This window comes from Anomaloglossus baeobatrachus, chromosome 9 (assembly GCF_048569485.1).
Source record: "Anomaloglossus baeobatrachus isolate aAnoBae1 chromosome 9, aAnoBae1.hap1, whole genome shotgun sequence".
NCBI classification, from domain to species: Eukaryota; Metazoa; Chordata; class Amphibia; order Anura; family Aromobatidae; genus Anomaloglossus; species Anomaloglossus baeobatrachus.
In genome coordinates this window covers 205315467-205339793 of record NC_134361.1, presented here as the reverse complement: position 1 = coordinate 205339793, position 24327 = coordinate 205315467, and the positions used below count along the sequence as shown (strand labels likewise).

General features: G+C 46.7%; 1 protein-coding gene across 2 annotated transcripts in view; it reads right to left on the bottom strand.

Annotated features, from left to right (window-relative positions):
* The window catches only part of SH2D3C (SH2 domain containing 3C), a 93103-nt gene that overhangs the window by 28571 nt on the left and 40205 nt on the right, over positions 1 to 24327 (bottom strand). Inside the window, exons 3-4 of one of the 2 annotated variants that reach the window (XM_075324306.1) lie at positions 18132 to 18642; positions 6484 to 6523 (exon numbers count right to left, since the gene is read on the bottom strand). In XM_075324306.1, coding sequence (XP_075180421.1) covers positions 6484 to 6523; positions 18132 to 18642 — 551 coding nt within the window. Of the gene's footprint in view, positions 1 to 6483; positions 6524 to 10763; positions 10865 to 18131; positions 18643 to 24327 lie in introns of those variants that run through there. The other variant, XM_075324307.1, reaches the window with a different exon arrangement.

Below are 24327 nucleotides of genomic sequence, written 5' to 3'. Positions count from 1 at the left end.
TTACCTCATCCTTGTCAAAAGAGCATCATGGGAGGAGCGCTCATCGAAAATCAGCTCCACCAAAGCCTCTCCTCCCTATCCCCCCTCCTCCATTCTCTGGCTTTCTGCTCTTATCTCCCAATTCCCTTTTCCGCCTCTCCAGGCTTACACCTCCCCCTTTCTAGGGATTTTAGCAAAGGAGAAGAGGCTACTGTGTATATGTATGAATGAAGTTTGTGCTGGTGGGGGGCAGGGCAGGAATGTGAGGTCATGAGGAACATTGGAGATTGAGGACCAGGTTACCAAGAAAAAGATTTGTATGAAAAATGATAATTTTTCACGTAATTGACACATTTACAATAGTTCGGTTGTGTGTGTACTGGTAGTATTAAACCCTCCATACACTTTAGAGAACGGTAATTCGGTCCAGCTATCTCGCCCGATTTCCCCATAGACAGGAGCACTCCGGTGTGCTCACCTGATTCCCACAGACAGGAGCACTCAACTCACTCTGCTCTCCGGTGTGCTCTCCTGATTCCCCCATAGACTGGAGCACTCACTCTGCCGTGTGCTTGCCTGATTCCCCCATAGACAGGAGCACTCACTCTGCCGTGTGCTTGCCTGATTCCCCCATAGACAGGAGCACTCACTCTGCCGTGCACTCCAGTGTGCTTGCCTGATTCCCCCATAGACAGGAGCACTCACTCTGCCGTGCACTCCAGTGTGCTTGCCTGATTCCCCCATAGAGAGGAGTACTCTGCCGTGTGCTCTGGTGTGCTCACCTAATTCCCCCACAGACAGGAGCGCTCACTCTGTGCACTCAGGTGTGCTTGCCTGATTCCCCCATAGACAGGGGCACTTGCTCTGCCATGCACTCCAGTGTGCTCCACTGATTCCCCCATAGACCGGAGCGTTCATTCTGCAGTGTGCTCTGGTGTGCTCACCTGATTTCCCCATAGATAAAAGCACTCGTTCTGCTGTGCACTCCGGTGTGCTTGCCTAATTCCGCTATAGACAGGAGCACTCACTCTGCCGTGTGCTTGCCTGATTCCCCTATAGACAGGAGCACTCACTCTGCCGTGCACTCCAGTGTGCTTGCCTGATTCCCCCATAGACAGGAGCACTTTGCTGTGTGCTCACCTGATTCCCTTACAGACAGGAGCGCTCACTCTTCTGTGCACTCGCGTGTGCTTGCTTGATTCCCCCATAGACCGGGGCGCTTGCTCTGCCATGCACTCCAGTGTGCTCCACTGATTCCCCCATAGACAGGAGCGCTCACTCTGCCGTGTGCTTGCCTGATTCCCTTATAGACAGGAGCACTCACTCTGTCGTGCACTCCAGTGTGCTTGCCTGATTCCCCTATAGACCGGAGTGCTCACTCTGCCGTGCACTCCGGTGTGCTCACCTGATTCTCACAGACAGGAGCACTCACTCTGCCGTGCACTCCAGTGTGCTTGCCTGATTCCCCCATAGAGAGGAGTACTCTGCCGTGTGCTCACCTGATTCCCCCACAGACAGGAGCGCTCACTCTTCTGTGCACTCCAGTGTGCTCCACTGATTCCCCCATAGACCGGAGCGCTCACTCTGCCGTGTGCTCACCTGATTCCCCCATAGATAAAAGCACTCGTTCTGCTGTGCACTCCGATGTGCTTGCCCAATTCCCCTATAGACAGGAGCGCTCACTCTGCCGTGCACTCCGGTGTGCTCACCTGATTCTCACAGACAGGAGCGCTCACTCTTCTGTGCACTCGCGTGTGCTTGCTTGATTCCCCCATAGACCGGGGTGCTTGCTCTGCCATGCACTCCAGTGTGCTCCACTGATTCCCCCATAGACAGGTGCACTCACTTTGCCATGTGCTCCAGTGTGCTCACCTGATTCCCACAGATAGGAGCACGCACTCTGCTCTGGACTCCGGTGTGCTCACCTGATTCCCCCATAGACAGGAGCACTCGCTCTGCCATGCGCTCTGATGTGCTCTAAGAGCCACTGCCAGGCATCTCTAATGGCAGTTTATCTTAGGGCAGGCAAAAGGATCAGAAATCCAAAATCAGACATGTGGTTCTTCATTTGGGAGATTCTGAGGCCACCCCAGATACATTAGACCGTCTTGAGTCTGGCAGCGGCTCTAGGTAGAAGGAGCGCTCATGTGTATGGAGTAGTTTGGAGAGAAAGGTGCCGGATGAACCATAGTTCAACCATCAGCTGTGTTGTGTGGGGCCCTTGGCTCTCAGTATTGCTCTACTACTAGCCTGTATGGCCCTCTACACCCCACCCTGGACAAGCCCCTATCCCCATTTCTAGTATTTGCTTTGGCAATGCCAACATGTACTTGGTCCTATCAAAGCCATTTTCAATTGAAGTGTAAGTATCCAAGAGGGTTGCAAAAGTCATGGCTGATCGGAAAAAGTGCCAAAAATCCAACCCCCAACTGTCCTACTTTAACTGCCTCTCCTATGCATAGGCCAATTTTAGTTTGGCCACCTTGCCCTCTCCCTCTATGAGGGTGCCCAGTTTGGTATGCCGAACCCTTTGCGCCACCCTACCTCATTCCCAAGTGCAGATACCCATTACTGAATTTTTTGGGGGGGTGGTTTATTACGGTAGGACTTTGTGCCTCTGTGCCAACCAGATTGCCATGGAGGGGTCAGGACCAGTGTAGAGCCAATGAAACTAGGATCTCAACGCTTTTCAAAAAGCTTTTGTAGCCTTATCGAATATATTGGCATACTGCCATATAAAGCTCATATTGTCCCGCCATATAGTGCCCAAAGCATAATATTGCCATAAGGTGTCAACATTATATAAATTGTGTAAATGAAGTTTTTGTACAACGTAATTTTCTCATTTGTATATCACTAAGCTTTGGCGGAAATTCCATTAATATAGTGATATTCCGCTATACGCGTCCCTGCAGTCATAGGGTATAGGAAAGCGGTAATTCTCCTGGTTGCCAAGTTTTGTAAATTCACAAAGCGGAGTACTTGGCAAGGTTAAGTCCACAGACAAGTGTATCCTTATTGGCCTGGGTTCACTTGACAGATGCTCTATTTTGTGAAGCCGCGACAGATGCAAGAAGACATGTGGCGGCCCGGAGAGTCACAAGAGCAAAGCGCTGATCTTCAGAGCAATCCTCCGAGTAAACGAGCGGAAGACTACTCATTAGGTTCTTACAAGATCCACCAAAGGTTTGGATTCTGCTCTCCTGGGACATGCTTTGCTTCTTTTCAGTCATCCTTTACATCTTAAAGGAGTACTCCAGATATGGGGCTAGGCCTAGCGCAAGTATGGACGGGGTGGAGCATGACCTGAATTCGAAGACTAAATATAAGCCATGATCCGCCAACTTTTCCTGTAGTGTTCCATCTCCACAAGACAGGTACAAATATAATTGTTGGGGATCTGACCTCTCCGATCAGAAATATATACAATTTGCCGTATGGGTGTCTACTATGCTCGATTATGTCCATGTAGCTTTCACGAGGGAAAGTACTAAGCAAGCGGCAAAAGGTAAGGTGACCCCTTAGTTTAGGGAAGGGGGAGATTGTGACTCCTGACCAAACCTACTGCTGGTCCCTGGAGTCCCGCACCGAGCCGGATACATGACCCTAGATATCCCTAGCGCTGGTCCCTGGGGTCCCTCACCAGCCTAGATAGGTTCCGGACTGAGCAGGATACCTGACCCTAGCTATCCCTAGCGCTGGTCCCTGGGGTCCCTCACCAGCCTAGATAGGTTCCGCACTGAGCAGGATACCTGACCCTAGATATCCCTACTGTTGGTCCCTGGGGTCCTTCACCCCCCTATATAGGTTCCGCACCTATGTGCCGAGCCGGATACCTGACCCTAGATATCCCTACTGCTGGTGCCTGGGGTCCCTTCACCACCCTAGATAGGTTCCGCACTGAGCAGGATACCTGACCCTAGATATCCCTACTGCTGGTCCCTGGGGTCCTTCACCACCCTATATAGGTTCCGCACCTATGTGCCGAGCCTGATACCTGACCCTAGGCCCCTGTAGAAGCCGGGTAGCGAAACGTACGTCGGGGAAAGGACGGCGGCGGCATTCGGACATACTTACACCCAGGTAACCTTTGCTTAGAGTTGTGGTTAGCGGTTTCCACAATTATGTGATCCCCTTGTGTTTAGCCGAGGCGGATACCACGTGTCGACAGACACATGGTGGACCAACGTATAGCACGCTTTTATTGCAGCTTATTTTGTAGTGCATTCACCTTTAGTAGGAGATCGGTACTGCAGGTGGCAGCACATAATATATTTATGGTGATAAATTGTGCACATTCACATCTATTGTGGTCCATATATTATCAGTATAATGTTTCTGCTATGTTACATAAGGGATATGTGCAATTTGATGGACACTTTCTATTTATAATCCTTATTGTTCAGAATAGCTATTTATCATTAATATATTGGATATTGATATATTGAGGCACAGGTCACTTACGTTTTATTTTTGGATTTTATTATGTGCAATATTATGATGCTATGTCCTTGATTTTTTGCTGCATTCATCTCTTTTACGTAAATGTGTGTGGTTTGATTTTTGTCTCTAATAAAATTTATAAAATTACTTTGGACTTTTGTACTCCTTTTGGAAAAATATATTATTTTTTTCCACTGATACTGATCCTAGGGATCCCTAACTGCTGGTCCTTTGAGTCCTTCACCACCTATGCGCCGAGCCGGATACCTGACCTTAGGTATCTCTAGTGCTGTACCCTAAATAGGGAATGGGTGGGATGAGCTCTTTCTCAACCCCACTAAACGCTAAAGGACGACAAGGATATATTGGTGAAAAAAGGAAGAACTACTTATACGCAGATGACTCAGGCAGACGTTCAGCAACGATACTACAGAGGAGTACAAGCCACCTGTTTGCAACCAGAGCTATAATGAACTGAATAATATCACCAGCACCAGTCCAAATAAGATGGGAGTATTTAAGCACCAAGAGAATACTGATAATCAGCAGCTGGGTGGAAGGTGAGCTCTTGCTGGGTCCAAAAGGGGGAGTGATTAAACTCCTACGACTACCTTTTACAATGATACTGACAGCAAGAATAGACAGTCAGGTAGCATTCTGCGCAGCCGAACGCTGCGACCTTCTATAGCCAGAAACCACATGTCTCACATGTGACACACCCGTGACAGCAGCCCCATAGAGAATGAATGGAGGTTAATCTCCGATCCATTTAGACGAAGTTCTATGGAGCTTCTTTTTGGGATCAGAAGGGGCTCTTAAGTAGTTACAAACCCCCAACGATCGGACGCACAAAGACCACTTGATGTGGTATTTTGATATGTGACCACTGCAGCTAATCACTGGTTGCAGTGAACACCACTGAGGTCTGAGCCAGTGATAGGCTGGAATCAGTCACAGGTCTGTCGATAAGTGATGGTTGGAAGCCATGATCCAAAGACTGGTGGACCACCCAAGAAGCGGACACATTGGGGCAGAGGGGGAGGAAGGGGGGGGGGGCAGTCTATATAATAGCTTGGATAAATTTGGATAGAACTGGAAAAACATGGCTGCTAATTTCCATAAAATCATGAGTGATGTTCATAGGTTTAGTGTAATATTACAGAACCAATAAAGGAGTTTTCTGGGTCTGAATTACACACCATATTTACAAAGATTTATATTACCTGCCTAAATGTATTATTCTCTATGTACTGCCAAGTTTACCCTCAAAAGAAAGCAGACACCCCTAAAAGAATTGCACTTACCAGACCCCAAACAATTAGAATTGGCAAGTGAATGGGCTCTCACATACAGATCTGTGTTGCTGTCAGGCCCCCTGCGTTCTACAGCGATTGGCTCCCCCTGGTGAATGGAAGTGGTATTACTCATGCGGAGTGATGCTGGTACCCGATCTGTTTGTGAGAGCTGCAGCACAATGCAGCCGGGACGGCGAGGGACCAGACAATGCAGATCTCTGTGTGAGAGCCCATCCACCATCAGCACTTGCCAACTGGAACTGTTTGGGGTCCTGCTTAATTTGTCTAACTTTTTAGCTGTTTGGACACTTATGGAACCACAACTAAGGCTTATTTTGGAGTAGGGCTTATATTTTAAGCTTGCTCAAAAAAACCTCCAAAGTGGCCGGAGCAGTTTTCAGCTGCTAACTGGGGGTGCCAGGTGTCGGACCCCCGCTGATCTCATGTCTAACCTTTTTTGCAATAGTTTAGTACTGGACAACTAATTTAAAGTGAATGGAGCAGAGTTGCAATACCACTTACAACCTGTAGATCGGTGTGGCGCTGTTTTGAAAAAAAGAGCCCTGTTTATCTAGTCCTGGAAACCGCCTTACATAGACATGTGCAGCGTATCCCGTGTACTGCTGTCTGCGGCATCTCCCTAGGTGACCTGACTATTAGACTGATGTCATCCGTTGTGAATTGGGAGCCGCTAATCCTCAATGCGATGTAGCAGGTGGCAGACACAGGATAAACACGTGGCGGTTAGAGGCGGAACGATCCTTACCTTCACGTACTCGCTTCCACCATCCAGACTATTACACGTGCTGCAAGAGAGATGGGAAACATTAGAATAATGACAAACAGCGCCACCCTTATGTGGTGGCCGTGTTGGAATTGCAGCTCAGACAGTTTTGATAAATGAGATGCACCAAGTTTTAATACAGAGCACATTTCACTCAATCCCATGACCTTCAGTCCTACAGTAACATCAGAGACCCTCTTTTGGTTTTATTTTGTCCCTATTATGTGCTGTCCCATCTCAGTATCTCCCTACGGACCCATTTACAGATGAGGGGAGCGGACGTTTTGTTCTCAGTCAGATTTCCTGTCCGGAGTGAATCACAGAAGGGTCGAGTGGCAGGGTGTGACCCCCCCGGGACGAAGGCGCAACTCAGGAAACCGCGCGCTTCATCCATGGACGGGGACAATGGGACGCTTCCGCCCGGCTCCTGCTGCATCCTCTTGTGTCAAGAAGGGGAGAATAATAACTTCCAGCACACGCACACCGGATTATTACAGGGACCCAATAACGCTGCATTCATAGTGCATATATAGTGTGCATCTGCATTTCCTATGGCCGTCGCTACCCCTTCTATCATAGTGCATATATAGTGTGCACCTACATTGCCTATGGCCGTCGCTACCCCTTCTATCATAGTGCATATATAGTGTGCACCTACATTGCCTACGGCAGTCGCTACCCCTTCTATCATCGTGTATATACTGTATAGTGTGCACCTCCATTGCCTATGGCCGTCGCTACCCCTTTATCATAGTGTATGTATATATATATATATATATATATATATATATATATATATATATATATATATATATATATATATATATATATATATATATATATATATATATATATATATATATATATATATATATATATATATATATATATATATATATATATATCTATCGTGTGTGCACCTACACTGCCTATGGCTGTCACTACCCCTTCTATCATAGTGTATATATAGTGTGCACCTCCATTGCCTATGGCCGTCGCTACCCCTTTATCATAGTGTATATATAGGGTGCATCTGCATTGCCTATGGCCGTCGCTACCCCTTTATCATAGTGCATATATACTGTAGTGTGCACCTACACTGCCTATGGCTGTCGCTACCCCTTCTATTACAGTGCATATATAGTGTGCACCTACATTGCCTATGGCTACCGCTCCCCCTTCTATCATAGTGCATATATAGTGTGCATCTGCATTGCCTATGGCAGTCGCTCCCCCTTCTATCAGTGTATATATAGTGTGCACCTACATTGCCTATGGCTGTTGCTACCCCTTTTATCACAGTGCATGTATAGTGTGCAGTGCACCTACATTGTTCATAGAAGGGGGTTGCGATGGCCATAGGCAATGTAGGTGCACACTATATATGCACTATGCTAGAAGGGGTAGCGATGGCCATAGGCAATGTAGGTGCACACTATATATGCACTGTAATAGAAGGGGTAGCGATGGCCATAGGCAGTGTAGGTGCACACTACAGTATATATGCACTATGATAAAGGGGTAGCGACGGCCATAGGCAATCCTATAACATGTCTACAGCTAATCTTAGGGAAGCCCTGGCCAATAACTTAACGTACATTTATCACCAAATTTATCACTCAAGAATGCGTGACCCAAAATGAAAATCATCAGAACAAGTCCTGTGCAAAAATTCAGAGAGATTTCAGCTCTGAAGCCTTCTGGATAGTGAATGTAGTTCAAGGCTAAGCTACTATGGGTTAAACAAGTACCTGATTAAGTTAACCTATTGGGATATTATTAACCCGCCATACACTTTAGATAAAGGTTGGATTAACGATGGTCCGGATCGCTGCTCTCTCATCTGACCAATCGGGGGAGTCCCAGTCGGCCAACTTACCTCCAGGAATACAGAAGATTGGGGGTCCAAAACAGGACATACTGGATGCTTAACTCACCCCAACAATCTTCTGTCTGGGACCCTCATATACCGGTCGATATCGGTGGGTTTGGCACATGCTACTCCAATGTGTATGGTGGTGGCTTTAGTTAGTGGTGGTGTCGAGTGGCTATAAAGTGTCTCGTTGGAGGACTTGGCTCATCCATGCATTACTCAAATTTCAAGAAGAACAGTGTAATACACCATTTCCCCTGTGGAGGCAGCGCAGGGATATTGAACACTTGCTGCCAGACTTTCTACATTATAGCGGATTTCAGGATTCATATGTATTGGGCTTCATTACGTCCTGTAGATGGCTTCTCTTGGGCAACCTTTGGCACCAAGAATGATCCACCTGGTTAGCAAGATCCCTACGATCAAGTAAGGCTCCGTCTCGAATCATTTACAACCTACGAGCCATAACGTGGTCTTCCTAGCAGTCTACGGTACCCGGTTTCACCCTCTTATGCCGTCAATGTCATATGGAGGTTTTTGGGGACACCTTTTGGCACAGGCGGACACAAATCGAAAAGGGCCCCTGTGCAAGAACAGTATATGTTGCAGTCCAACAGCCCATCATAATGCACAATTCCGTCTGGTTTGGAGGTAGAAATGGGTCTCCTTACCCCTTGGACCCTATTCGGCTGCACAGTTTGCACCAATGATAGTCTGCCCCTGTCTTTTGGCCTCCGGGGGCCTATAGATATATTTTATGTATAATGCAGGATTTTGTGTGAATGCCCATCATGGTATATTCCCGGAGAACCTCTTTACGCCCCGGGGGTCCCATGTTTGCAGACTGTTATGCTGTCTTCTCCGGAATCTGTACTTTGCTGACACCGAAAATCCTATTACACCCACAGCCCACAATGCAGACAACAAGCCAGGGGGGAGAATGAGATCAGCGCTCTGTCAGGGGGGTTGCGACCTCCCTAAATATAGCTAGAATTTTAATTGTAACCAGATGATCTGAAGGAGATAAGTGAGTTCGTGGGAAAGAGGGAATCCCAGAGAACGTAAGTTAGAAGATGTGAGCGGCTAAACGGAGAGTGGAGGGTAAAGGGGCCACTATAGCATCCAAAGTTGGGTAATGATGTCTGGTGTCCTGGGTTCCCAAATGCCACTTCGCCCAGATTGCTGGCCCCCTGTGCGGAGAGGGCTGGCCAAGGGGCCCCCTGGGCGGAGAGGGCTGGCCAAGGGGCCCCCTGGGCGGAGAGGGCTGGCCAAGGGGCCCCCTGTCCGGAGAGGGCTGGCCAAGGGGCCCCCTGTCCCGAAGAAGACATCATTACCCAACTTTGGATGCTATAGTAGCCCCTTTACCCTCCACTCTCCCTTTAGCCGCTCACATCTTCTTCGGGACAGGGGGCCCCTTGGCCAGCCCTCTCGGGACAGGGGGCCCCTTGGCCAGCCCTCTCGGGACAGGGGGCCCCTTGGCCAGCCCTCTCCGCACAGGGGGCCCCTTGGCCAGCCCCCTCCGCACAGGGGGCCCCTTGGCCAGCCCCCTCCGCACAGGGGGCCCCTTGGCCAGCCCCCTCCGCACAGGGGGCCCCTTGGCCAGCCCCCTCCGCACAGGGGGCCCCTTGGCCAGCCCCCTCCGCACAGGGGGCCCCTTGGCCAGCCCCCTCCGCACAGGGGGCCCCTTGGCCAGCCCCCTCCGCACAGGGGGCCCCTTGGCCCTCCGCACAGGGGGCCCCTTGGCCAGCCCTCTCCGCACAGGGGGCCCCTTGGCCAGCCCTCTCCGCACAGAGGGCCAGCAATCTGGGCGAAGTGGCATTTGGGCACCCAGGACACCAGACATCATTACCCAACTTTGGATGCTATAAAATGCGGAGAGGGCTGGCCAAGGGGCCCCCTGTGCGGAGAGGGCTGGCCAAGGGACCCCCTGTGCGGAGAGGGCTGGCCAAGGGGCCCCCTGTCCCGCACGGGCTGGCCAAGGGGCCCCCTGTCCCGCACGGGCTGGCCAAGGGGCCCCTGCCCCGCACTAAATCTCTTAATCATTTATGAAGGTGTTGGAAGACCCAGGGGCAAGCTGTACTCAGATTTAAGAAAAGCTCAAAAATTGTTGTCGCCAGGTGAGGTCCTGCCGAAAACATGTACTGTATACCAACACAGAACAGTCATATTCGCGATCAATCAGCCCCGATCATTGCTCATCGAGCCCATGTAAACCAGTGCCGAACAATAAATACAGCGGATGGGCTCATGTAAATAAGCCATTACATGACACGTTCAGCTCTGCTACATCTGAACGTCTATTAGAGTGATGAAGACATGACATTCTACGCTTTCTACATCAGATCTGTTGCAACAGTCAACGTTCTCACCCACCCAGTTGATTACTTACCAGTAGCCCATGGGGTAACATCTTCGCCCCACATCTAAATTCATCTCCAAGTAATAGGTTCTCCGCTCCTGAGCAGAAGGGACGGTTTGTGAACTTGGGAAAGTGAGTCCTGGACCCCTCCAGCCTCCCTCCTCCTCCTCGGGCCCGCTCAGCCCTCCCTCTGCTGCCCTGTATGGAATGTACGCCTGAACGAGGGGATGGCTCCTCCACATTTTGGCATCTGAAGGAATTCCAGGTCATTAGCATGCTCAGGGCATCACCAGGGCCTCCTCCCCATATACATACAGGAAAAGTCTTCCCTGGAGAGGACATTCAAATTTAAAAAGATGATTTTTCAGATTTGAGATGTTTCGGCCACAGAACTAAACAAACTTCTCACTGAGGAAAAAAAAAACTAAATTATTTCTAACGGTCAGGTACACAGCTCCGAAATCCTCATGAATCCCACACAACTCCACTGTGGGGTCAATTGTATCGTCTGGCTACATGAGATTAAAAGGGATATTCCAATCTCCAAAATCCTATCCAAATTTATTATATTATTTATTATTTTTTATTAATAAAAAAATAATAAAAAAATACAATAAAAATAAAAAAATACAATAAAAATAAAAAAATTATTAATTCTTATTACTACTATAAAAATACATACAATAAAAAAAATACAATTATAATTAAAAATATAAATACAATAAAAAAAATTATTTTATTAACTGTCCATTTTTTTAATTTGTATTATGTTATTATTATTATTAATTATTATTATTATTATTATTATTAATAAATAAAAAACAACAAAAGCCTTTAGAGGTTTAGTATAGTTCTCCTGATTGTCTCTTACCTCATGTGCAGGGCATTGCAGCTTATGTATCCATGGCTACATTCACTCAATGGCAATTACTTTTGATAGTATCCATGGATACCTAAGGTCCTGCAATGCCCTGCACATGAGGTAAGAGACATAGCTAATCAGGAGAACTATACTACATTTCTAATTGGAGGTATTTGCGAATATTTGATAATATCACACCTACTACATATTAGGATATGATCTTTGAGATGGGAATACTCCTTTATACTCAGGGTCATTCCCGATCATTGGCTTATGCCAACACGCCCTCGATTGAGCACACTGGTTGCGCATGGGCAGGTCAGAGGATTTACATAGGTCGGAAAAGCATAGTTACCCGCTACACATTCTACCGTGTAAACAACAATTGTATCATTGAACATCACCCAAACACACGGGGGCTACCAAATGACTACAGCATGCATCAATCACTGAGGTCAGCTTCCTGTGCCGCCCACCTCAGCAGATCAGCTGAGTTCAGGGATGGGCTGCAGCGGTTATGTTCACTGTTGTCTTCATGTCACTACTGCCACCAGAGCAGTGGAGAGGTAGCTGTGGACGTGCGGCGTGTGATTTTTCATATATAAGCATTTGGGGACCCAAACGAGTAGGCTTCCATGGACCAATATCTGCCCATAACTGACAGCCGGGACACTTTGATGTCCTCAAAGAGTGGCATGTGCTGGGTGAGCACCAGGTGGGTGTGCGGCTGTTTTCCAGAAGCATAGCCACTCTTGTTCTTGCTTTGTGTCAGCCCCGTAAAGAAAAAAAAAAAAAAAGACCACGGAGATAACTAGTTGTCCTTCAAGGTGTAGCATGAGGCGGGTGCGTGGCTGGGCACCAGGCGGGTGTGTAGCTGTTTTCCAAAAGCATAGCCACTTGTCCTTGCTCTGTCTAAGCCCCATAAAAACCAAACTGCCAAAACACATAGGTGTCCTTCAAGGAGTGGCATGAGGCGGGTGCGCAGCTGGGCACCGGGCGGGTGCGCGGCTGGGCACCGGGCGGGTGCGCGGCCCTTTTCCAGAAGCATAGCCACTTGTCCTTGCTCTAAGCCCCATAAAAACCAAACTGCCAAAACACATAGGTGTCCTTAAAGGAGTGGCATGAGGCGGGTGCGTGGCTGGGCACCAGGCGGGTGTGTGGCTGTTTTCCAAAAGCATAGCCACTTGTCCTTGCTCTGTCTAAGCCCCATAAAAACCAAACTGCCAAAACACATAGGTGTCCTTCAAGGAGCGGCATGAGGCGTGTGCGCGGCTGGGCACCGGGCGGGTGCGCGGCTGGGCACCAGGCGGGTGCGCGGCTGGGCACCGGGCGGGTGCGCGGCCCTTTTCCAGAAGCATAGCCACTTGTCCTTGCTCTAAGCCCCATAAAAACCAAACTGCCAAAACACATAGGTGTCCTTAAAGGAGTGGCATGAGGCGGGTGCGCGGCTGGGCACCGGGCGGGTGCGCGGCTGTTTTCCAGAAACATAGCCACTTGTCCTTGCTCTGTCTCAGTCCCATAAAAACCAAACTGCCAAAACACAATGTCCTTCGAGGAGTGACATGAGGCCAGAAGCATAGCCACTCGTCCTTGCTCAGTTTCAGCCCCATGTTAAAAAAGACTTCTGAGATACCTAGATGTTCTTCAAGGAGTGGCATGAGGTGGGTATGCCGCTGGGCACCAGGCGGGTGTGCGGTTGTTTTCCCAGAAGCATAGCCACGCGTCCTTCCTCTGCCTGAGCCCCATAAAAATCAAACTGCTGAGACGCTTCGATGTCCTTCAAGGAGACCCCATAATGATGGTTTAGGATGCGGAGATCTAACACCAGTTTGTACATTTCCGACCCATTATGGGGGCTGCTGAGGCAGCAGGTTGCGCTGTAACCTTCCGTTTGTCATGGAGACCATTGTGTAATGTGCAGGTCGAGGCCACGCTCGGCGTGTGAGAGGCCCTTTATAAAGCACTTTACATGAGCAGCATACTACTCCAGAATCCACAGGACCGCGCTCATCTGCCATAGAAACCTATAGGACGGGGAGCATTCTTTGCATTCTGTGGAGCTCGTCCAGTGCTTACATGGAGTTCGGCTGTAATATTAATGCACTGCTGATGCCATTTGTATTACAAGGTTACAGGGTGATATAATATACATTATGTAGTATACTGACCGCTGCAGGCAATCACTGCAAGCAATTTTTATTTTTTTTAATTTTTTTTATTTATTAACTTTATTTTATTTTATTATTTTATATTTTATTTATTTTTAAGATTTTGCTAAATAATTTCTGTTTTGACAGCGAACGCAATATGAACAGTGTGCACATTTTATATGCATTTTTCTACATCCATTCATTTGAATGGACAAAAAAAAAAAAAAATTGCAAAAAAACGCTGAATGAATGGACATGCTGCACATTTACAAACCTCTCCAAGAGCGCAAGAGAAAACGCAACGCGTGACTTAGATTTTTGACATCGCTTTCTTTGCTGGTACTATTAAAAAGCAACTTTTTTTCCTGCACATACAAAAATGTGCAAGAAAAACTGAAAAGAGGCCAGATGTGAACAGAACTTAAGAAAAGTTTGTAACCTGCGATGCCATGGAATCCTATGCATACGGTCGTTAATTGATAAAAAGAGGAATCTAACCAATAAAGAAGAATGTTATTTAAACTACCCAGATTGAAATGTTGACTTCTCTTTACAATATGTCCAAGTTCAATCAAACCCCAGTCCAGCCCGATAATGTGTATATACAGAACATTTGTATATACACATTGTCTATAATAATAATAAATAAATAATATTTTTTATTAGTATTTTTATTATTTTTTTATTATTATTATTTATTATTATTATTTTTATTTATTTTATTTATTATTATTTTTATTTATTATTATTATTATTATTTTTATTTATTATTATTATTATTAATAAAAATAATAATAAATAATTTGTGGAAAAAAAGTTACTGAAAAGTGGATCACCCCTTTAAATCCTCTCCAAATGTCTATAGAACGTCTTGTAAGGTTTTGCATTGATATCTGCATATAAGTTTTCCTGTAACTTTTTTTCTCAGAAGCAGATATGGCTAAAATGAACCCCCCCCGCTGCATTTTCCATCCTCAGGCGCTGATCTTGAGCTTATGGTTTCTGCTCTTGTTGCAAAACAGCGGCGTTCTCAGGATGTGGTGACTTTCGGGGTATTGATGAGCAGATATGTAGGTTTTTATCATTATGTCAAAGGAAACAAGTTCACATCGCAGCTCTGTGGTTATGGCTCACTCCACCCGAAGGTAGAAATGATACTATGGTTCATCTCGAAAACATATTCTCTTCTCTGTCCTAACCCTATATCCGTGTACCCCCGATACCCAGCAGCCATGTCCTGCCAGCCCGCGGCTTAGCTGCTCCTCTACATTATTCCGTTGGTCACCAAGGAACCAAGTCAAAGGCCTACAAGGATTTTAGTGGAGGACATCCTCTTCCATCTTCCATGTTGGTGTTCTTGATATTACTCAGCGCAGCGTGGAGGGTGGACACCGGGTCTAATATACTTTGCGCAACATCAAGGCTCTAAAAAGGTACACTTTGATCTGTGTTGGCGCCCATATTGCATCAACATCCCAGCACAAGGGGCGTAATGGCGTCATTACACTGCCACCGGTGCGGGGGAGGGAGAAGAGGGCTCACATGTTCAGAGTAGATTGGTATAAATCTTTAGGCATTACTTTTGGAAGATGGAGGATTATTGCTTTTTAAAGGGGGTCACGCAAGTGCCATTGCTATTAGATTTTTGGGCACAATACTGGCTTTACCCCAGGTACTGGTGTGGCGCCCCTGAGGCTTCAGTCGCCACAGGGTATTGCACCTCAGTTAAGGTGCGGTACTCATCCTGGGTATTGAGGTGGTCAGTGCCGGTTCCACATCCAAACATTCCATAAATACACAGCAGGTTTCCCTCCCCACTGGGGACCGGGCTAGGGTGGGGTCTTAAGGATGCCACCAAACACTGGGGCTTCCACCCACTACTGACAGGAACTCTGGGATGGGAGAAGCAGCCACTGGGGAGAGGGAGCAGGACACTGACAGAAGGAGTCGTGCCCTGACAGGAGGTTGGGGAAGGAAGCAAAGAGCTTACTGGCAGAAGCTGGGGGACTGAGGAGTAAATACGGTCGCCGAGGGGAGTTGCTCCCTCGGGACCGGCGCAGTTCAGGGTACAGAGCCCTAGGGTGGTGTATATTTCAAGTTGCACCACCAGAATCCGCCAGACAGGGGGATTTTATGTCTCTCTGGCCACCACAAGATTTCGGAGCACAGTAGCAACATAGAGCCCGGAGTCGTGGACACGGTCAGGTCCCAAACGGGCTTGCGCTGCCAGCAGACGGGAACTTTAACATCGAACAGGGGTGCCCAAGCACTTCAGGTCATGGGGATCAAAATAGAAAGCACAAGGAGGAAGGGCCCGCAATCCACAACACCGGTGGTGACCTCTGAATTACAAGAGATCAGCTGGGGCCCATCTCGGCAGAGACCGGCACTCCAAGGGTGACAACTGGATTGAGTAAAAGACCTTGAACCGCAACCACTGAGTTAGCCCTTCATTGCCGGCGCCGTCACCCTGCACTCTAGCGCCAACGGTCACTACCACCCCATCATCCTCCCTGGGGCCCTGCTCCGTGGTGAGCCGAACCATCCCGGCTGCAACACCATCCGCCCCAGAGGACAGCACCCACAGCTGCAGCTAATCCCTGGCCGCATACCACAGGTGGCATCACAAGACGACTACTCCCAACATACTCAACCCCTTCATCATCATCTTCATCATCCCATCCTTCATCCTTTTTGTGGACACCTCGGGGTCACGAAACCAGCAGGGCCACCTGTGACATCCCATGACCCTTCACCGGCCTGCTGCCGAGTATTTCCCAAGGCCCCGTTGGGTGTTCCACTAGCAATACTGATATTACTAGCCAGTTGTGTTCACCTTTTTATGTACAGTAAGACTATGTAATAAGGATATGTATATTGCATATCACTTGTATATGTAGTTAGCAGACAATAGGGTAAGAGATAGTTAAGTGTTGGGACAAGCCCACAATGGGAGGGATTAGGTCATAGGGAAAAAAGACTGTTCCTTCAGAAAAGTTGGTGAAGCCTTCATGTGTGATAGATATGGACGTATAGATTGTAAATAGTCGAGGCTGCATGCAGTGGGTGATGCGACAACATAAGGAGAAAAGAGACCGTTGTGGAGACAGCTAGATCCTACAGTAGTAAATTGAGGCATAACGTTGAAACTAAAGACCAACCTTTTAACAAAGTGACCCCAGGCAGAATGCTCCAGAGGACGGGACTCTATCGCTAAGGCCCCAAGCCTCACAGGAAACTGGCAGGGACGGACTGATGTGAGCATAGTTTGCTTTCCCATGCACAGGCTCTCCAAGCATCCGCGAGAGCAAGGTTCTACTTTGGCACTACTGGCTACCCCTTTCCTTGGAGAATAGGCGTGTATACAGAAGCGTCTGGGAGCACAAGGCTCTACTCTGACTATAGTGGCAAACCCCCCCGTACACAATACTTTACAAGGAGATTGGATGTGGAGCTGCAGGAAGGGAATAGTAAAAAATTGGACTGTAGTGTTAGGTTGGGTTGTGCTGGGACTCACAGGACCAGTAAGATCAGAAAATCCAGCGGGAACTGAAAAAGTATCCGAATAAGCCTTGTACAATTGAATTGTGCTGGAAGATATGTGCCCGCTATCTGGTGTATAACGTGTAAGATGAACCATTCAGTAAAGTACTGCTTGAAAGGAACTGGAGGTCTTGTAGAAACAGCAAGATTACTTACCGGTAGCTGGTTTTTCCCGAACCCATGACAGCACCCATACAATCACGTGGTGCTGTCATGGGTGAAGGGAAAACACCAAGGTTACTTACCGGTAGCCGTTTTTTCCAGAACCCATGACAGCACCCATATAATCACGTGGTGCTGTCATGGGTGAAGGGAAAACACCAAGGTTACTTACCGGTAGCTGGTTTTTCCAGAACCCATGACAGCACCCATACAATCACGTGGTGCTGTCATGGGTGAAGGGAAAACAAGGATTACTTACCGGTAGCCGGTTTTTCCAGAACCCATATCAGCACCACGTGATTATATGGGTGCTGTCATGGGTGAAGGGAAAACGAGTCATTTAGTACTGGCCAGCCGATATCAGCGGCAGCTTGGGAGAAAAGCCCACACTACACAAGTCCATCAACCCAACCAGAACCATGTCCTTCAAATAGCGTGCCGGAGTGTCCAGAGCAGAGCCAATCCCTCGCCCACGACCAACGTCCTGCGACATCCTATATATTTATGGCACATCCAGCCACTGAGTAGATAAGAGCTGATCGGTGGGGAAGAGCCACCAATCTTCTATTGATGACCTGTCCTGGCGACAAGCCATCAATGTGTTAGTCCAAGACAACCCCTTTCATTTTTGACAATGGAACACTATTTGATACACTTTACCGTAGAGACTGATGTTCCTACCTTTCGTCACTGCCGTCTTTGCTCTTCTCCTCGGCTACATTTTGATCTTCCATTTTCTTAAGGACATTGGGTGTCCCTTCCAAGATCTCTGGATGTTCAGCAGAGTCATCCTTTATATCTTCCTTCTGTTCCTTCTCACAATCTTGTGTAGGACTTTCTCCAGTCCTTCTTTGAGTCTTTAGAGAAGGAACCACTATAATATCATTGACGTCTTCGTCCAACAGGTCATTTGTGGAGTGAGTGGCCATGGTGGCTGGACGCCCCTTGTTTTTGTCTTTCTTGGATTTTGAGAGTTTTTTGCTGATTCTCGGCAAGGTTCCCATGTGAGTGTACATGTCGCTTGACCTGGCATAGGACGGGCTCCTTGGTATGGAGGTGAGATCATCTTGTGTCGTCTCGAAGAAATTGTCCACGCTAACATTGCTACAAGCCTCCGAACTTTGAGAATCTTTCCTGCGGAAAGCCCGGGGCAGGCTGCTCAGGCTACCAAACACATTCAATTTAAGGAGTTCTGCAAAAAAAAAAAAAAAAAAGTATATATACACATTAGTAATACAGTATAAAGGTTGGAGACGTACAACGTTTGTAAAAAAAACTGTGACCATAATGGAGAAGTATCGCTTCACTTTTTGTACAACCGGCAAGAAATGTTCCTAAATTTACCCAATTTTCTCAATCTATCTAAAAATAGATACTGGTGGAGCAAAAGCAATAACATGTGCCCCATAGGGAACCCGAGGGATGGCGAAAGAGGAGCAGATGAATACACTGATCCAGAGGATTCTGGTTAAGACGTCAGGGGACATATCAGCATGGGGGGCACGACTATAGCCCCCCATACACAAGAGACAACTGAAACGATTTTTCTCTCGTTTTCCCCCATATACAGGGTTGTACGAGAGATTCCACCCCTCCCCCTGCTCTCTACAGGAGAGAGATTCCCCCCCACCACCACTCTACGGGGGAGAGATTCCCCCCCACCACCACTCTACGGGGGAGAGATTCCCCCCCACCACCACTCTACGGGGGAGAGATTCCCCCCCCCCACCACTCTACGGGGGAGAGATTCTCCCCCCCCCACCACCACTCTACGGGAGAGAGATTCTCCCCCCCCCCCCCCACCACCACTCTACGGGAGAGAGATTCTCCCCCCCCCCACCACCACTCTACGGGAGAGAGATTCTCCCCCCCCCCACCACCACTCTACGGGAGAGAGATTCTCCCCCCCCACCACCACTCTACGGGAGAGAGATTCTCCCCCCTCCACCACCACTCTACAGGAGAGAGATTCTCCCCCCTCCACCACCACTCTACGGGAGAGAGATTCTCCCCCCCACCACCACTCTACGGGAGAGAGATTCTCCCCCCCCACCACCACTCTACGGGAGAGAGATTCTCCCCCCCCCCCACCACCACTCTACGGGAGAGAGATTCTCCCCCCTCCACCACCACTCTACAGGAGAGAGATTCTCCCCCCTCCACCACCACTCTACGGGAGAGAGATTCTCCCCCCCCCCACCACTCTACGGGAGAGAGATTCTCCCCCCCCCCACCACTCTACGGGAGAGAGATTCCCCCCCCCACCACTACGGGAGAGAGATTCCCCCCCACCCACCACTCTGCGGGAGAGAGATCCCCCCCCACCCACCACTCTGCGGGAGAGAGATCCCCCCCCACCACTCTGCGGGAGAGAGATCCCCCCCACCACTCTGCGGGAGAGAGATCCCCCCCCCACCACTCTGCGGGAGAGAGATCCCCCCACCCACCCACCACTCTGCGGGAGAGAGATCCACCCACCACTCTGCGGGAGAGAGATCCCCCCACCCACCACTCTGCGGGAGAGAGATCCCCCCCCCCACCACTCTGCGGGAGAGAGATCCCCCCCCCCACCACTCTGCGGGAGAGAGATCCCCCCCCACCACCACTCTGCGGGAGAGAGATCCCCCACCCTCTACGGGACACCCCTCTGCCAGTGGCTCAGATCTGGTGTCTGAAATAAACAAGCTGGACCCTTCTTCCCACCCAACCCCAGCATTCACTATCAGGGAAAAGTCGGGCGGCCCCCCATAACCCGACAGCCAATCCTGCTGACATTAATCTGGTGTAGACCTTAGGTCTATAGTTAGAAAAAAAAAATAAAGACCCCCCCCACCCCAAAACAAAAAAAATAGGTTGACCGTCCAGTATACAGTATATAGCGGCCTCTGAGAAGAGAACAGGACGTGATCACATGTTGGATTCATACTAAAAGCCGAGTGGTACAAATACTTCAAGAAATGTTTAAGTCGACTAGAACTACCTTTAATAAAAAAAAAACAAAAAAAAACAAAAAAACAAAACAAAATAAAAATAAAAAAAACACCAAAAACCACTGGAAAAATGTGAAATCTGGAAAGCAACAGATACGAGGCATTTTATTTTGGTATGTGATTTTTTTTTTATATGTTGTTCGTGATTGAATACTAGCATTGTACCCAGATCATTTTGGGAAAAGAAAAATACACAAAAAAATAGCAAAAAACAAAATTGAAAATAAAAATAACATGGTAAAAAACAAACTTAAGTTTATGCACTGCATATTTCCCCAAAAGATTCCCAGCAAATATCGCACTAGATAAGCCATTAAAACACTTAACTAAAACTTTGGGTTATTCAGTTAAAAAAAAAAAAAAAAAAGGCTTGGGGGCGATTAACAATGACAAATGGGCATCCTCCGCCTGCAAGAAAGAAGGTATAACCATCTCCATAAATGCAGATTCTTTACTGTGAGAGCCGTGAGATTATGGATTCTTTACTGTGCAAGCTTTGAGACTGGATTCTTTACTGTACAGTGAGAGTATGGATTCTTTACTTACGATCAGTGTGGCTATGAATTCTTTACTGGACAAGCTGCGAGACTATAGGATTCTTTACTGGACAAGCTGCGAGAATATAGGATTCTTTACTGGACAAGCTGCGAGACTATAGGATTCTTTACTGTGCAAGCAGTGAGACCATGGATTCTTTACTTTACAAACAGCGAGATTATGGATTCTTTACAAACAGCAAGACTAATTAATTACTGTACGAACAGTGAGTATTGACTCTTTACTGTACAGTGAGACTATGGATTCTTTATGGTGCAAGCAGTGAGACTATGGATTCTTTACTGTGCAAGCACAGACCATGGATTCTTTACTGTACAAACGGCGAGATTATGGATTCTTTACAAACAGCAAAACTAATTCATTACTGTACAAACAGTGAGTATTGACTCTTTACTGTACAGTGAGACTATGGATTCTTTACTGTACAGTGAGACTATGGATTCTTTACTGTACAGTGAGACTATGGATTCTTTACTGTACAGTGAGACTATGGATTCTTTACTGTACAGTGAGACTATGGATTCTTTACTGTACAGTGAGACTATGGATTCTTTACTGTACAGTGAGACTATGGATTCTTTACTGTACAGTGAGACTATGGATTCTTTACTGTACAGTGAGACTATGGATTCTTTACTGTACAGTGAGAGTATGGATTCTTTATGGTGCAAGCAGTGAGACTATGGATTCTTTACTGTGCAAGCACAGACCATGGATTCTTTACTGTACAAACGGCGAGATTATGGATTCTTTACAAACAGCAAAACTAATTCATTACTGTACAAACAGTGAGTATTGACTCTTTACTGTACAGTGAGACTATGGATTCTTTACTGTACAGTGAGACTATGGATTCTTTACTGTACAGTGAGACTATGGATTCTTTACTGTACAGTGAGACTATGGATTCTTTACTGTACAGTGAGACTATGGATTCTTTACTGTACAGTGAGACTATGGATTCTTTACTGTACAGTGAGACTATGGATTCTTTACTGTACAGTGAGAGTATGGATTCTTTATGGTGCAAGCAGTGAGACTATGGATTCTTTACTGTGCAAGCACAGACCATGGATTCTTTACTGTACAAACGGCGAGATTATGGATTCTTTACAAACAGCAAAACTAATTCATTACTGTACAAACAGTGAGTATTGACTCTTTACTGTACAGTGAGACTATGGATTCTTTACTGTACAGTGAGACTATGGATTCTTTACTGTACAGTGAGACTATGGATTCTTTACTGTACAGTGAGACTATGGATTCTTTACTGTACAGTGAGACTATGGATTCTTTACTGTACAGTGAGACTATGGATTCTTTACTGTACAGTGAGACTATGGATTCTTTACTGTACAGTGAGAGTATGGATTCTTTATGGTGCAAGCAGTGAGACTATGGATTCTTTACTGTGCAAGCACAGACCATGGATTCTTTACTGTACAAACGGCGAGATTATGGATTCTTTACAAACAGCAAAACTAATTCATTACTGTACAAACAGTGAGTATTGACTCTTTACTGTACAGTGAGACTATGGATTCTTTACTGTACAGTGAGACTATGGATTCTTTACTGTACAGTGAGACTATGGATTCTTTACTGTACAGTGAGACTATGGATTCTTTACTGTACAGTGAGACTATGGATTCTTTACTGTACAGTGAGACTATGGATTCTTTACTGTACAGTGAGACTATGGATTCTTTACTGTACAGTGAGACTATGGATTCTTTACTGTACAGTGAGAGTATAGATTTTTTTTATCATATGAGCAGTGTGGCTATGGATTCATTATTGTATAAGCAGTGAGACTATAGGATTCTTTACTGTACAAGCAGTGAGATTATTGAACTCTCAGCCACAATATGGTAATATGTTATGGTTGATTCCCTCTATAAGTGCCAGGACAGCACAAATACCTTTCCTGAAAACGAATATTACAGGTACTAAATTCTTAGCTGGGACATGTGGAGTTACGTAGGATTTTTTCTCTCTAGTAAATAATACTCATGAAACATGTGTGTATTAAAGAAAAAAAAAAAAAAAGTGAAAAATTCCCCATGTCACTAAAATGTCCCTTTCAGATGAACACAATATATAGTTGTATCATTTCTTACTGGAATATCTGACGGATCAGCCTAGACAAAACAAATACGGGCAGCCAAAGTGGTTGGTTATTTATTGGCGGGAAGAAAACCATCTCAAAATACATCAACATTTTCGGATAGTGAATACTATGGCCCCCCCCAAAAAAAATCCATAAGTTTGAAGGATTACGAACATTTATCGGTCGACCATCTGTCGAAATGATCAGTGGTTTGATTCACGGACTGTTGAAGTAATTCTTACTACTATTAAAAGTTTCTGGGATTCATCCTATGGTGACGGTCAGAATAAAAAATACACAGGCATATGATTTCCAAAGCTCTCCAAATGATTTTAATGAGTCAGATCTTTTATAGTCTTCAGAAATATAGGGATACCATGCATAAAATTAGGCGTTCCTTAATGGTAGCAAATAGTAGAATACATAGCTGCATAATAAGTAAAGACACTCCCAGCATCCACTCAGCTAAGTCACATTAACTGAACAAGTCTTTGTTACAAAAGTAAACTCCGACACGCCAAGACCTTTTTGTCAGGCTTGAAGACATTAACACCAATCTAGTCAATGATCAAATTGGCCAACAGCTATATAAAGTGTATGGGGGACTTTATGTGTATTAGGCCTCTCTGGGGATTGGGAATGTCGGATTTTTACATTTTCAAATGCCTTGTTTCCTCGAGAGATAAGAATTTGGCAGCTGCTGTTCCCATCCAACTAAAATTACCACGAATATAAGAGTAACGTTGAAATATGGACCCGATGAGACCTCAGGGTGAGCATGATCGGGTCACTGCGGACCTCTCGGATCTTTATATTTCACAGGTTGGGTCTATAAGACCCTAATATACTGTGCTGCATATTTTTCGGGATAGAGAGATCCTTCTGATTGATTAATGGAGGAATTGATTGATTGATAGGGAGCGGTTTTAGAAGCACTTAGCTGCGTCTGTTTCCTGTGTGCTCAGTGCCGGGGCTGGAGCCTGCGCCATCAGAGGACATTCACTTTGTATTATCCGGACATAACTCTGCTATATAAAATGTGAATTTTATGAGAAAGTGAAGGAGGCTGGTGACTCAAATGCTGACATTACTACACAGGAGGGACGATACTGAAACATTAAATGCAATACAGCAGAAAGTCTTTACATACTCTCCTTCAGCACATACCATGTGGCAACTTTCGGTTTGGGCCCCATTGAAAAACGATGAGAATACG